At 43.5% G+C, this 15,017-nt stretch overlaps 1 protein-coding gene across 1 annotated transcript; it reads left to right on the top strand.

Moving 5' to 3' along the window:
• Positions 1-13,396: 13,396 nt before the first annotated feature.
• LOC147246451 (uncharacterized) lies at positions 13,397-14,597 on the top strand. The gene is made up of 3 exons (XM_086182907.1): positions 13,397-13,536; positions 13,786-14,030; positions 14,145-14,597. Exons 1-3 carry the CDS (start codon positions 13,474-13,476, stop codon positions 14,392-14,394), a joined length of 558 nt encoding a protein of 185 aa, XP_086039033.1. The 5' UTR covers positions 13,397-13,473; the 3' UTR covers positions 14,395-14,597.
• The last annotated feature ends 420 nt before the right edge of the window (positions 14,598-15,017 follow it).

A 15,017-nucleotide genomic window follows, 5' to 3' on the forward strand; every position in this document is an offset into this window, starting at 1 on the left:
GCGTTGGAAAATCAAGGCGGCTTGAAGAATTGAGCGGGGCGGTCGCTACAAGCCTTCATGAGTGTGCGGTCCAGTTTACAGCCTGAAAGTGCGAGAGATTTGCTCACCCATGTTGCCTGTTTTTCATTGATATTCATGATGCCTGAGACGGAGCCATTTACTCACTTTCTGTGCCAACTATGATCCACCCACCAGTTATGAAAATTTATGGGCATGTTTGGAGACCATGGAGACTTGTTATAATATCAGGGAGAACCAGAGGACCAAGCGTGTGTCCTCCTTTTCTGTTGAAATATCTATCCTGATTTATCCCGCTAGCCTGTTTGCTCACAGTGATGCACACCTCCGCAGTGGTAGGAGGACGGCTCACACCAACACACACTTCAATCAAATGAAATACATTCTGCTTAGCATCCTTCTCCTCTAATTACAGGTGTGGCGATATCAGCGCTGCAGCTGTTCTTCACACATATTTGTTATATAAAAAAAAAAAGAAGAAGAAGAAAGATTGTCAGGAAAGAAGTTTCTAATTGTCTCTTGCAGTTTGTTCCATCAAATGTGGGTGACTGATGATAAACTAGCTTTTCCTTGTTTAATTATCTCACGTCCTCAGAACACCTTTTGTAGCATAATGTAGCCAGCATCACATAACCAAGAATAAAAAAAGTATTTTGTGGTTAAAAAAAATGAATAAATAAAAAGGACAGCAAATTAAGAAGTTTGGGGAGTTTTTTTTTATCAGAAAATACTTCTGTCCTTCAGTCACTATCATGAACTACAGTGTGCATATTGAATTTGTAAGAGGCCGTCGGTGTTGCGTTGCGGGATGTAGACACAGGGTCTCGTGGGGGTGGGGGGGTGGTTGGGTGGTGTTTGTGTGTTTGCATGTGTCACCTCCCACAAGGATGTGGAGTGTGCCTGCAGTAATGGTTTGGCATTTTCAGCTTCCCTCAGTCTTTTATCATGCAGGTACACACACACACACACACACACACACACACACACACACACACACGCACACACACACACACACACACACACACACAGTAGCTGTACATACTGATACACAAACATGTCTCTCTCTCTCTCTCTCTCTCTCTCTCATATATATATGTGTGTGTGTGTGTGTGTGTGTGTGTGTGTGTGTGTGTGTGTGTGTGTGTGTGCGCGTGTGCATGTAAACTGACCACACTGTGCGCGTTGTGTCGGGTGCACTTGTCTGAGTATGGATGTGAAAAGCTTCCAAAACAGAGAGAAGTGCTGAACAGAGAAGTGAAAAGGCCTTTAAGGGATGTGTCTTGTTCTCAGGCCATTAGCCTTCAGCCGGGGTGTTCGTCCACGGCTTCTCCTGTTGGGGGTCAATAGTTAATTAGAGCCCGATACAGGAGACGGGCGCCTCCATACTACCAGAGAGAAGAACCGTTCGCTCATTTACCTCAGCCTGAACTGCATCTTCTCTTTGAATTCTATTTTCTTTTTGATGGTTTATTATGATGATTCTGCTTCTCTTTTTCTCTCTCTCTCTTTTTTTTTTTTTAAATTGTAACTGGTAGCGTACAATCGCTCCAATTTTCACACAGATTATGTTCGAATTAGACAATCTGGCACCTCGTGATTGAAAACAAGTCCAGGGTCAATTCAGGGAACATGTGGCCCGTATGTAGTGAGGCAGAAGCAATTCTCAACAGGTTCGCCAAATTCATTTCGAGGGCAAATTAAGCTCAAATCATGTTGATTGCAAACTAATTACCCTCAGTTGTTATCGTCCATTTTGAGGGCAGTCTCACAGAAAACATGTTCACTGACACAAACAAATTAACACAATATTGCGTGGTTGTGTTTTATATGTTAAAATTTCATGTCCTCACCACGGAGACGATGCAGATGTAAATCAAATACAGTCGTGCCAACAGTAAAGCAGCATCCCCCTCGTCTACCGCAGGGTCATTCGACCTTTTAGTGAAGGTCGAAACTCTTTCCCACGCCAGACAGAAGCCAGATGTTGCAGGTATAAGCATGTTTGTTTCTTTTTTTGCCAGTGAACAGTGTTTTTTTTTTTGCTCCCGAACAAACTTTGAAACCGTTCTCCTTTCCCGGTTGATTTCACTGCACTGTTTACGAGCCTTAACCTGACAAGTTTTTATCCTTTCCACGGCCATGGCAGGTTCATTTCAGATATTTGAAGTTGTGCCAAGTTGGCTCATCTGTTGGCTTTAAAACTCTCCTGACTGACTACTCCAGGGGTCAGACAAGCGTCAAGGTTGCTGTTGTGTTAAGGCTGTCACCACTTTTTTGTGGAGTTATAATATCCGAAGAAACGACAGACACAACTGCGCTGATGGGCTTTTTCTTTTCACACACACCGCCATCCATCCCCACACTCGGCAAGCAAAGTCAATCCAGCAACCCGAAAGCCCTTTCTGACTTGTCGCAGCAGATGCCACTGACATCGCCACCGGCGGTTCTGTTCTGTTTAACCTGAGCCAGCGAGTTTGAGTTATTTTCAGCCATCCTTAATGTTATGCTGTAATGCAATCCGAGCTTTTCCACGCCCGCGATTGTATCGAGAAGTCAACTGTGAATACGTTCCATTAAATTCGTCTTCTCCGTCATCCCGATGGGTTCTGTGGGGTTTTCCATGAACCTACTCGGCCTCCCTACTGAGTTCAGCTTTATTTATCTAGTGAACACGGGAAGACCTCGCGGGAAATAACAGCAATTAGACCTGTGGCTGTCAGAGCCTTTGATATTTACTTGTGATGATCTGCCCTCTGCATGTACTTTGTTTGATCGGCTCACAGCCTGCTGGCCGCTGTGTGTCAGAGGAAATTAAAGCCTTGTTTGCCTTATTTTTTTTCACAGAATTGACAGGAAAACAACATTTTCCTTCCAGGTTATCCTCTATTGGTTGTACTCCTGATGAATATCTTAGCCGCCGCCGCCGCCGCCGCCACCGCCACCGCTGACCACGGAGGATGCTGCGATGCCCTTTTGTTTGCATGCCACACATTCCGCTGCAACAAGGAACAAACATCTTTCATCTAATGATCTACTTTACATTGTTTTAATTAGGTGTATTTAAATAGCTCTGGGCAATAATTAGCTTGTGTTGTTGTTTTTGTTGTTGTTGTTGTTGTTGTGTTTTCCTTCTGCAGTTTACTTGCATCCGCCAGGGTCCTGTGCCAAAACCGCATTAAAGAGATGCTTGTTGTTTCTTTCCACCCTTTATTTTTCTCATCTCTCTCTTCAGAGGGAGAACCTTTGGTAGCCGCAGATCGCTTGCGTGACAACAAACAACCCACCGTGGGACAGGTGCATAATGAAAGAGTACAAATAGAGATTGAGAAGAGAGAGGGAGAGGGAGAGAGAGATGAAGTAGCAGTAGGGAGAGGAGGTGTAGATGTTTGCAGGGCAAATTCAAGATGGTGTTTGAAGTGCTCCAGGGTCTCTTCCCTTTATTGTCTCTCTTAATGAGCTTTTTATGTTCTTGTGTATTTTACGCACCATGTGACGGTTGCTGAACACCTCCTTCACGGCCTCCTGATGGATCTGTTTCTTTTTTATCCTGGCTATTCACGGCTGCATGTAAATTTAATTATAAGCATCTGGTTAGTGAAAAGGACTAATTAACAGAAAAGGGCAAGAACATCAGGTCAGAGGCATCCAGGCCCTGACGTCGCCACTTCCATCCCAGAGGAAGAGATGACGCCGCTCGTCGTCGCTCTTCATGCTGGGATAGTTACAGTTATACCAATTTGTGAAAAGGCAAAATAGGATTAGAATCTTGAAACCTCTCTCTCTCTCTCTCTATCTCTCTCTTTATTTATTTATTTTTTAACTGTCACGGAAATTAAACTGATCTTCCTGGCAGAATAAAAGCGAGAATTCAAAGGCTCAACTGGGCTTATGGAAAAACAAACACAGTCTCTAATTAGAGGAGAAGGGTGAATTCCGATTGGTGAGGTGAAAGCAGAGACACTCCAAAGAAAACACACGAAAAGTTTGCTTTCAAAGATTCTGTATGATTTCAAACGCTGCCTTTTCAGAGCCAGAAGCTGCTCCCTGGGCATGTTTTCCATCAAAATATTGCCTGTAATGATGCAGCCAGGTATCCCCACGGACTTCAAAATTAGAGACCTTTCCTGCACTTTCACTGCGCCGCAACTTCGAAGAAACTCTCGGGTTATAAGGTTGCACTGCGTCTGGAAGAGTTGATTTTATTGTGTAAACCAAAAAAACGGACTTACAATGCAGACACATCGTCTGAGCAAAGGTTGATCCGCAAGCCTGATTAACACTAGTAGATATGCGGTTGGGGTGGGGGTAGGGGGTTGATGTCACTGGCCTGATGTTCTGTGCATGTTCCATAGGTTCCACATCGGTGGTTTTACCCAGAAGTGGTATTGTTGGAGGGTGCTAGGGTGAAACCACTTCACTGCATGTTTTAAGAGAAAGTTTAAAGCTTTATTCTTGACTTTAGGCCTCACCTAGCTTTGCATTTGCTCTCTGCTGCAATTTTAATGCCCTCTTTAAATTTGTATGTTTTATTAAAGTGTTAGTTTGTTTTGTTGCCATCTTATTTCACTGCCACCTCGTTTTATTCTTTTTGGAATTTCGGCTTTTTCACTTAATTATAATGTTTTTGCTTGTTTTTAAACATTCTTTTTTGTAATAGAACACTTTGAGCCGCAGGTTTTGAACGAAAGGTGCTACGCAATGTAAGTTTTATTCTTATTATACACATTTCTGGACAGATGAAGAGAAATTATATGTAGTTCAATGTAAAGTTGTCTATTTTTCTTGAAACCTGTTATTCGACACTGAAGCCACTTGCTGACTTGTTTGGTTTTTGAGGCAAAAAGGTCAACCAGAAGAAAGTCTGAGCACAAAGAAGCTCCAGAACCTTCCGTTCTGCAGGTGGAAATACTTCCATCCATATATCCACTCTTCCTCACATCTTGTATACCGACCCAAGGACAGCAGTCCTAACAGATGTCCTAATCAAGCGTCAGCCCACTGAACGAGGTACTTTGACAACATGTGGATAATTCATTTTAGTTGAAACACTGACTAATTTGGTGTTTTGTATTCGAAAGCTCACAAGAAGAACAAATGTGCTCCCGCTTTCTCTGATCCATGAAATAATCTACCATCTGACGTTTAAATGTCTCTTGGTTATGTGATGGAAAGCTTCTACATGCCCCATTTCTACAATTATTGCTGAATACAGCAATAACTTACAGATGTTTTGCTAGCAGCCAGAATGTCTTGAACTTGTGACCTCATTTTTATCAGCATAAATCGGCTAATTAGTGGCTAACGTGAACATTAGCCCTTGCCTGTCTTCTTTTACCTCCAGGAGTCCCTGGAAGTAATCGCCTGAGTCCAACAATAAGACCCTGCTGTACAATATGTCAAACTAGAATTGACTAAACGGGTGTGATGTTTTAATGAGGAGCAAAGATGTGGCTCTCTTACCTTAGAGGAGGACAGTGGTTTAATAGCGTCATAATGGAGGTCAATGCTGGTCTCCTGGTAGTTCCCTCTACTTCCCCAACCTGCTCTCCATGTCTGATGTCTGTTTAGGAGATGAAGAGTGATGGTGGAAGAGAATGAAGCAGAAGACAACATGGAGGGACCTGGGAGGCCTTGTCTCATTTAGTGGTGTGGTCACAAGGGGGAGTAGTGACTGACAGTAGAGGTGACTCGGCTGTCTGCTCGCCTGATTGCGGCACTGACTGACTCTCCCTCTCCTTCCATCTCTCTAACTACTCTAGTCCTCCTCTTCTTTCTCTCTCCTGTGACTGTCTGTCATCTAGGAGGAATGTTTAGTTTTAGTATCTACTGTACGTGATAATAGGTTCAGATGAAGGAGCAAGAAAAGGAACAAAGAGGAGACGCTGTTTCTTGTCTCTTCTCTGACAGGTCAAGTGCTTCGACTTGTTCAGGACATGTAGTTTTAGTTCTGCAGTTATGTGGATTCTTTCAAGGAATTTGGCATTTCTGGGTTTGATTGACATCTGTGGGTGGACTTCCACATGTTAAGTTGAATCACAGGTTGAGGGAGAAGGGGAGAAGCGAGCACAACTCACTGCTGCAGACTGTGTGAGTGTTAGGACATGCTGCCTGTCAATGGGAGGTTATAGCATGGAGAGGAAATATGAACTGAAAAAAACAAACATCTTGTAGAAACAGAAGTGGAAAATAAAGTATTTGTCACAAGTGCAGTATTTGTATTTTAGGGGACTTTGTACTTTTACTTCACTAGATTTCAAAGGAAATATTGTATTTTCTACTCTCCCATATTGATCTGAACCCATCAGCTGCTAGTTGCCTTGAAGATTATGCATTCACAACATGATCGTATACTTTTATATTAAACATAATCAGAGTAGCTGGAACACACATGACTTATCCATGACCTTCGGAGGTCAATAGGTCACGGATTAAACACTCCTATGCACAGGAATACAAAAATATCATGTAAAATGTGGACTTTTACTTCTGATTCTTAAGTAAACTTAATATTCCCATAGATCTCCACTACGTCATGTTTTGAATCGGGACATTAACTTTTACCAGAGTACTATTTTATCTGGGTATTTCTACTTGTACTTAAGTAAAGGAACTATGTACTTCTCCCACCACTGAATAGAAAGAGACAACTGAAACACCGTCTCGACCGCAATGTTCAGTTATGGACCTTTAAAAGTACCATAGAGAGGTTGAACGGGGTATTCATTCTTGTTCTGCGGTGTGATCTGTAACCCCACAAAAAATGGTTGGTCTTTAATGGCTCAGAACCTTCCTAAAAGGCTCTCTGAAACCGCTATGTGACCATGTTGGGTTTAGAATGCGTCGTTTGTCCCTATTGGGGTCGTTTCTGACCTCATCTGGCAACCTCATTATTAATGCAAGTGCATGAGTTGACGGCGATCGGTTGCCGTTGTTTATCTGACAACCTCATTTAACTACTACTCATGATTGGCTGCCCTCACTGTCACTGAAAAGATGGTACTCCCACTTTCTCGGCTAGCTGTTGCCGGTGCTAAGTGTGACTGCTACTGTCAATTGACAACATTCCATATCATACAACAACATTCGTAAGATAAGATACCCAGTAGCCATGGCCCAGTCGCGGATCCAGCCGTATATGCAGTGGCAGGGTGGCCGTCGGGACAACCGGGAGTTTTCCCGCTGGCCTGGCCCCTTGGTAGACTGCCTGGCTGGCGGGATTCCTTCCCCCTCAAGCCAGGCCAGGCCAGCTAGCGACAGACAGCGCAGATAAAACAAAGGTCTCAATTCTATCAAGGCCATTCATTCAATCAGTCTGCTCAGTCAGTCAGTGCTGCTGCTGCAGGCTCCAGTTTGTGTAGCGCGAGCGAGCGACACGAGAGAGCTGCACTCACTCGGCTCGCTCGCATAATCGCCCCCTCCCGAAATATGTCGAAGGGGCGTGTGTGAAAGGGGTGGGTTCAGTGTGTGCGAGTGTGTGTGGGGGGCACTGACTGAACTGTGTCGTAACACTTCAGCCAAAAATGCAATAGTCCATTTTCCTGCAGCGATTCAAAAAAGGGGAGATACTTCAAACAGAGGTTATGACACTGCCTCACACTTCGTGTGTATTCCCCACGACTGGGGACGTTGAATAAACACCAAAAACACGAAAACGATGATTTTCATTCTGGGTGACCTTTAATCTGTTTTATCATATAGTTTTGATTTGTCGAGCTAGTTCCTGTTTTGTTTTGAAATCACTTCTCTCCTGTGTATTTGCCAGCTTCAAACTTCCTGCCCCCCTCTTTTAACCGAATCACCTGTGTCTCCTCTGTTGACGAGTCCTCGTCAGTCACAGCCCTGTTCCCGGAGTTTCTCCTCCGATGGGCTCCTTCCCTGCGCTCCTGCTGTCACACCTGTTCCTTGTTGTCTCATTAATTGAGTTTGTATTTCAGCAGCTCAGTTCGTAACGTTGTTAACCTTGCGATGTCTTCATCAGTGGTCTCTTATTGTATTTACTTTGTTAAAAGAAAGAAAGAAAGAAAGAGAAAAAAAAAATCCTACCTCCCTGTTGTTTTTTCAAATCCCCGACTGAAACTAAGGCTAATAGACGGTCAAATCCTTCTTTTATGTGACGCATGAAAATCTCTCAGATTTTTGCTGAAGTGTTATAATTTGAGGTACTTTCACATGTACCTCGTCTAGTTCGCACTGATGCAGTTTTCTGCATTGTACTGTAGCAGCAGTGGACTAAACAAGTGAATGTTGCAGAGATGGTCTAGCAAACAAACTCTGGTGTGGTTTCACTGTGGGGAGAATGTGATCAAACCTTTGCCTGACCCTACTGTTATCGGTGCTCAGCAAGTTTGAGCCAAAAGGGCTCCCGTAACCAGGTATTCTTTTTACTTTTGGAGGCATCTAAGCTGTAGCGTAAAAGAAGTAGAAGATAGTTGTGGGCACACGGGACCTGACTGTCTTGCTCCTGCACCAGGCACATCTGGTCCATACACAAACTTCCTAAAAAACAAAACAACACTTTTCACAGGGAAAAGAATGGAGAAACGTCAGGGAGACTCACAAAGAAGGGAATCAGATCAACACAATAACAGAATAGAAATCAAGACAATTCAGAATAACAGAAACTATTTGGTACTATTAGATAATAAATGTATGCAAAGGTGCTTCATCTACAGTGACAAAAATACTTTGATTTGAAATGTTTTTGAGATTAGTGTCTAACTGAATGGTATCTCTCCATCTGGTGTTCATGGGTACCAACCACCACCTCAACCTGACCCCTGATACGGATTTTGTCACGTTATAATAACAATAAACCTCCATCCATTGTACGAGGAAACTGGATTTTCATGTGTGAAAATGTCCTGAACTTCCATTAGGTGCCACACCAGGAGGGGTTGGACAGAAACCAGTTAAAAAGCGTCTGTTATTTTTAAAAATTTTTTTTACTGGTCCTGTCCTCATAAAATAAATGATTAAAAATGTTTTTGTGGAATGGGATTTAACATCAGGAGCGGCATGGCTCAGAGGTAGAGCGGCCAACTAGCAACCCGAGCATTGCTGGTTTGATCCTCACTTCCTCCAGTGACCATGTGGAAGTATCCTTGAGCAAGATGCTGAACCCCTAATTGCTCCTGATGGCCCTGTGACGGACTGGTGATCTGTCCAGGGTGAACCCCGCCTCTCACACAGTGTCACCTGGGATAGGCTCCACCCCCTCGACCCTTAACGCATAAGCGGAATAGAAAATGGATGGGATGTAACATCGTTTTGATTCTCGCTAAGACAACACACCTTAGCTTGGCAGTCGATCTTCTAAATGACTGATAAAAGCAACATTTGTGTCTTTGGATTGTTGAGAAGAAACTGAGTTACATTAAGCCTTTTTTCTTAGGTAAACAGAAGAAGAGGCCTGAAAAAGCAGGCACGAGGGGCAGAGTGAGGAAACGAAGGGGTGGTGGGTGGCAGTGGGGGCATAAACAAGTTGGGTCTGGCTGAGCGAGCAAGCTAATTAACTTGAAAAACTATAAACATGTAAATTGCAATTTGCTAGCGTGAGCATCTAATTAAAGCCGCTGGAATGTTAAGGACCAAATTGAATTTGCTTAAGAAAGGGAGAAATATATGATTTTACCATATTGTCACGTATCGATCGCCGACAGTGGCCTTCGTCACAGCTGTGGAGAGGGAAAGAAAGAGAGAGAGAACCAGGAGAGAGGTGACACGGAGAGGTTTAGAAATCTACGGTGAACTTGCAAAGAAAATGTGACAGCCTGACGAGGGACAGAGAGGGCGATCGGGCCTCCTTCTTCTCCAGAACAGTTTGGAGAAGTGTATGAAATTTAAAAAATGGCTGAGATCTGCTACAAATCCTCCATGATCCTCCACGGTCCGAGGTTTAATTCTGTTAGCTTAATTGATGCATTATACGTTTGATACTGAGGTTTAATTACGGTGCGTACAAAATAGTTTATCTCCCTCTATCATGTCCTGTGGGCACATTAGTGTGTGTGGAAAGAACTAAGCGTGTGAATGAATGCAGGTAAATAAAAATATAACCCTCATGCATCAGTTGCTAAGCCGCTACTTTTAAAAGCTACATTCCTATTTCTGAAACTGGAGGTGTGTGAAAAAAAAAAAAACCCTTAGGGGGAAGCTAGCCAGCTACTACACACTATTTAATTTGAACTGTTTTTATTTTATAGCATGAACAGCTCTGAATATTTCGACTCTCGTTATGCGAGACGGGTTCAGGCAGGCTGTGGATTGTAGATTTTTATTTTTTTTATGGAAGTAATAAACAATAATTACAAGCTCGCCAGTAACAGACAGATCAGTCCGATTGGGCGCCGCAGCTTCCTCCGCTGTGATGTTAGATCCATAATGAGGGGGATTCTGCTGTGACAAAAAGGTGAGATTTTTGTGGCTTTGCATAAATTGACATCTCTAAAGCTTTTCCTTTGTTACCTCTCATTTACGCTCCTCATTGTCTCTCTATGTGTGAAACAGGATCTATCTACAAATGTAATGCGTTTAACAGCTTGAACCCCTCCCTCCACCACCACTGCATTTCCTTAATTTTCTCCTACTCTCCCTCTCTCTCTCTCTCTCTCTCTCTCTCTCTGTCTCACACTCACACACACACACACACACACACACAAATGAATCATAATTTTATTTTAAGTCCGATGTTGGATGTCATTTCATTTGGAGTGGATGAAGCTGATAAGAAAGAAAAGCTCTGATTGACAAATTTACAAGCAGCTCCTTTTCTTCTTCTTCCTCTTCTTCTTCTCTCTATTTCCTCCTTCCCCTGGACGTCCCTGTCTACGGCAGCAGTTTGTTAGCCCACTAAAAGTTTTATATGTGCACAAAAAGATGGATGGTCTGTCCGTCGCTGGCATGAGTTATGAGCTGCAGTAAACAAACTTGAAAAAGGCGATAAATAGACTGAATCAGGGTGGCAGCTCCAATAACGCATTAACAAGAGTCGTGTGTGGCGAGGGCTTGTGAGCAGAATCCAGTTGTTTCATTGAACAAGCACCTCTCACTCAATCTGCTCTTCATCTGCTTGAAATAATCCTTTTCAGAGTTCATATTTTACGGTGCAGAAATGCAGATAAAACAGCAGGAGCGATTGCAGAATTACCGTTTCTCTCTACCTGCCGCACGTATGGGCTCAAATTTGCCTCCTCTGCCTTCATGCCTGTGGCAGATAAAGTTGTATTGCATTAAATAAATCCTCTCATTGTTTGCCACGTGCTTACAGTCGGAATGCCTTTTCTTTTTCCTCGCTCTTAATCTTTTTTTATTTCCCTTTTTCACCCCCTTATCGCCTCCTTTCACACACACAGGAAGTGACAAGGCCATATTGATAGCGTGACACCTTCCCTAAGCAGCATATTATTTATATTAATTCAATTTCATAGAAATGTATTTATGAAAGTAGTATGTCATCTTTTATTATGGAAGACAGACACACATACATATTGATTTAGCGAGAGCGATGATAAACATTTATAGGTTTTAGGAAAGGACAGCCAACGATTACTTCTGCCTTTGTTTTTGTCAAAATGAATAAAGACGTTCATATTTTTTTCCTCTCCACTGGTTGTTGCACCTAGGGCCATTTTCCTGCCAACCGCATTCCAATTTTACATATTTATTGCCTAAGAACAAAATAATTTATTACAACAAACAACCCATTAATAAAAAATCATTATGAGACTCCCAGAAGTGTTTTGCGCAAAACGTTAATGAATTTTTAAAAACCTCTTAGGTGAAACAAGGTGAAAAATGGAAGGAAGCAAAGAAAGGCGTGCTTGATGTTCGATACTGAATGAAATAAATGATTTGAAACAAGATCAGGAAAAAAAGGCCAAAATTAGTTTTTGTTTGCATCCAGAGTTAATGACAAAATTACTCTGTGTGTGTGTGTGCGTGTGTGTGTGTGTGTGTGTGTGTGTGTGTGTGTGTGTGTGTGTGTGTGTGTGTGTGTGTGTGTGTGTGCGCGCGTGTAAAAAGGAGTGTGAAATAGGGGAAAAAAATATGAAGGGCCCCTGTGGGCAGTGAAGCCATTAAACAGAGTATTTATCGCTCCCCACATATCATTTTAATTTACATTTATGGGGTCGTTGATATCTGTTAAGCATGTATTGATGCATTGTGAGTTTGTGTATCATATTGCTGGCCTCATTTCCTTTTATTTGACCTCTAAATGCTTTTTGGCTGTTTTGTGTGAAGAATCAGAGCAGATGTGTTAATCGTATTCGTTTTGCCTCTTCCTCTTATTTGGAAGAGACGTATTTTGTTGTCATATATTACCACAATGAATAGATATTGAACATTTGCACAACTACTCACTATGACAAATATGTTGGGGTAGAAATAAATCACTGACCACCAGCATAGCGTGTAGATTTGAACTGCTTTCCTCTCATGTTCTTGACCCATTCGTCTTTTCCTCGCTTTATACATTTGCTTTATTTATATCATGAAGATGCAGCGCGACGGGGAAGTCTTTCCCTATTTGTTTCCCTTCAGCTGGTCTTTAATGCTCACCAATGGTGACTATTTTTATAGCTGACCTGCTAACAAACGCTACAATGCAAGCACATGCAGCTACACACACAAACACACACACGCACAAATACACACAAACACACACACACACAGACACACACACACACACAGGGGTGGTGTGTGTCCACCTCGAGGTCCTCTCCCAGAGGCCTGGGAGTTTGAGGGTCTTGCAGTATCTCAGATGTTCCTAGGACCCACCTCGGGATGGAGGCCTCGAGATGTTGGACCTGGACTCTGCTGGAGCCACTCTCCCAGTTTGGGGGTCACCACCCCCGGAGCTGCGATGACTGCCAGCTCCACCGTTGTACAAATAAAATGGGCTTTACGTTCAACACCATAGCTGTTTTTAATTTGAATAAGAGTTTTTAATTTTGGTCTTTAGTCATTCTTCTTCAAGTCTAGTCCGTATTTCCAGTATTCATGTCAACAAAGTAGGATAAATTGTTCTTTAATGTACATGAAATTCACCTGAGCTTCCTCAAAGACAGCGAGGGGCTCTGCAGCCCAGGGAGGACAGTGTAGTTTGCAAAACAAACTTTTTTTGAGTGGTATTTATGTATTGTCCTCCTGTGTTAGCATGTAGTATTGATTTTACCCCCCAAAGCCGTAAGCCAGGAGCAACACTGAAGCGGCGTGGCAGCAATCGGACGGAACAGTCATCACACTGTGACATCACATTATGATGAAAATCTGGCTTTGACGTCTTAATTCTGAGCCGTTTGGATCCTCACTGATGTTGGAGTTCTGCTCCAATCATGGCACCAACACTCGGAGCGTCATATATGTGTGTAAGAACATCATGTGGACCTACATAGAGCGTCAGAAGAGCCACGCGGAGGACATTTCTCAATTGAGTCGACTAAAAACATCTTCCCGATGAAATTACGACGTAGACGAACCTCCCGTGCTGCGAAGAGTGAGCAGAGCACCCCCAACCAGGTGAGACATCGGATTCTCCAGCTTTAGAGTGTCAGACCAAGATGATCCAGAACATAATAAAATCCATAAATGCAGGAGTAGATGGCTTTACAAAGCATACCATGTAGGCTGGCCTTCATGGGTGGAGAATCTCTGAACTGTCCAAGCTTTTCCACAACATGTGTTTTTATTTGTGAGATGCTGACATGTTGTTGACTGAGAGGTTGCTTTGCTCCTGACTATCTATTCTATGTGCCTCCTTCTCCACAGGTGCCCTACAAGAAGCCTCCTTCAAGAAGGAGGAAGAAGCAGGCCCCTCGTCCCCTGAAGGGAAAGCCACTGGTGCTGGGCCCAAAGCCGTCAGGCTTCATAAACCCTGACGACCTGCCCGTGCCGTCAACGTTTCTTCCCCGTCCTCACGCAGTTCCTCAGGAGCCCGAGGAACTGCGTATTCATAATATGTCAGTGGAGAGCTACCAGGCCATCCATCAGGAGGTGGTGGCTGAGATGATGAGGTAGGTTCTAGAAGCCTGCAGTTACATCGTCATATTTTTCCAATCACGTCCAAATCTGTTTCTCCATCCATAGTTTTGTCTCTTTCTAATGTCGCTTCTTTTCCTTCCTCACAGATCTGAGTATGGACATCTCCTCCCCTACAGCCTGGAGCTTGGCACCCAGATTAAGGCCAAGCTCTGGGAGAGGCTTAACAGGCCCGTCATCTCAGTGGAGGACTCTGGCCCCGGCAGCCTCTGCCAGGTGACGGAGACCTACGGCGGGGAAGAGCCTCTCCCAAAAATTGAGTTAGATGTTTCTGGGGAGCCTGAGCCGCTCCATCCAAGGAGGATGAGGAGGAAGGCACGGCGCTATTCAGCATATTGATCGAGGTGCCGATGACCCTAGGACGATGGTCCACCAGCACCTCGATCAGGAGGCCAGCAGGAGGGATGGAGCTCATCGACAGGGTTTGATGGAGGGGGACCAGGAGCACCGCCACCCACTCAAGCTGCCTCCATGTTTTGATGTTTTATTGTTTCTGTTGTCTGGAGCGATTAGCACAGTAATAAACTGTTCACTAAGATCAACTAAGCATGGCTCATGATGATGTCTGATTTTTGAGTTCTGATCTTGATCTTCTAAATTTGGTCACCCCTGCAGGTTAGATAAAGTGGTGTGCCCCCCCCCCTTTATATTTCACCCCAAAATGGAACATCCTACCCCTCAAAAATCCATTTATTGGACTTTCCTTGATTTTAATACACAGCACCACATCACAACAGAGGTCAGAACAGGTCCAGACCTTGTTCTGTTGTGAAATAAATGTTATAAATCATATATGTAAGTATGTTATTGAGCTAATTTATGAGATACATCGTCACAAATTTGCAATTCTCTGTTGTTGGTTTGCGAAGACTCCGCCACCACACACACACACACACACACACACACACACACACACACACACACACACACACAAACACACAGAGCGGAGGAGAACATGTGAC

Source organism: Aulostomus chinensis, chromosome 17, assembly GCF_037954235.1.
Source record: "Aulostomus chinensis isolate RoL2024-O1b breed Wild chromosome 17, RoL_Achi_v1.0, whole genome shotgun sequence".
In the NCBI taxonomy this organism is placed as follows: domain Eukaryota; kingdom Metazoa; phylum Chordata; class Actinopteri; order Syngnathiformes; family Aulostomidae; genus Aulostomus; species Aulostomus chinensis.

Bases quoted from the DNA above. Each gene is read 5' to 3' on its own strand.
- LOC147246451 (XM_086182907.1), top strand. From the start codon at position 13,474: ATGAAATTACGACGTAGACGAACCTCCCGTGCTGCGAAGAGTGAGCAG. The intron at 13,537-13,785 runs GTGAGACATCGG...CCTTCTCCACAG, and splicing joins AGCAGAGCACCCCCAACCAG to GTGCCCTACAAGAAGCCTCC. The intron at 14,031-14,144 runs GTAGGTTCTAGA...CCTTCCTCACAG, and splicing joins GTGGTGGCTGAGATGATGAG to ATCTGAGTATGGACATCTCC.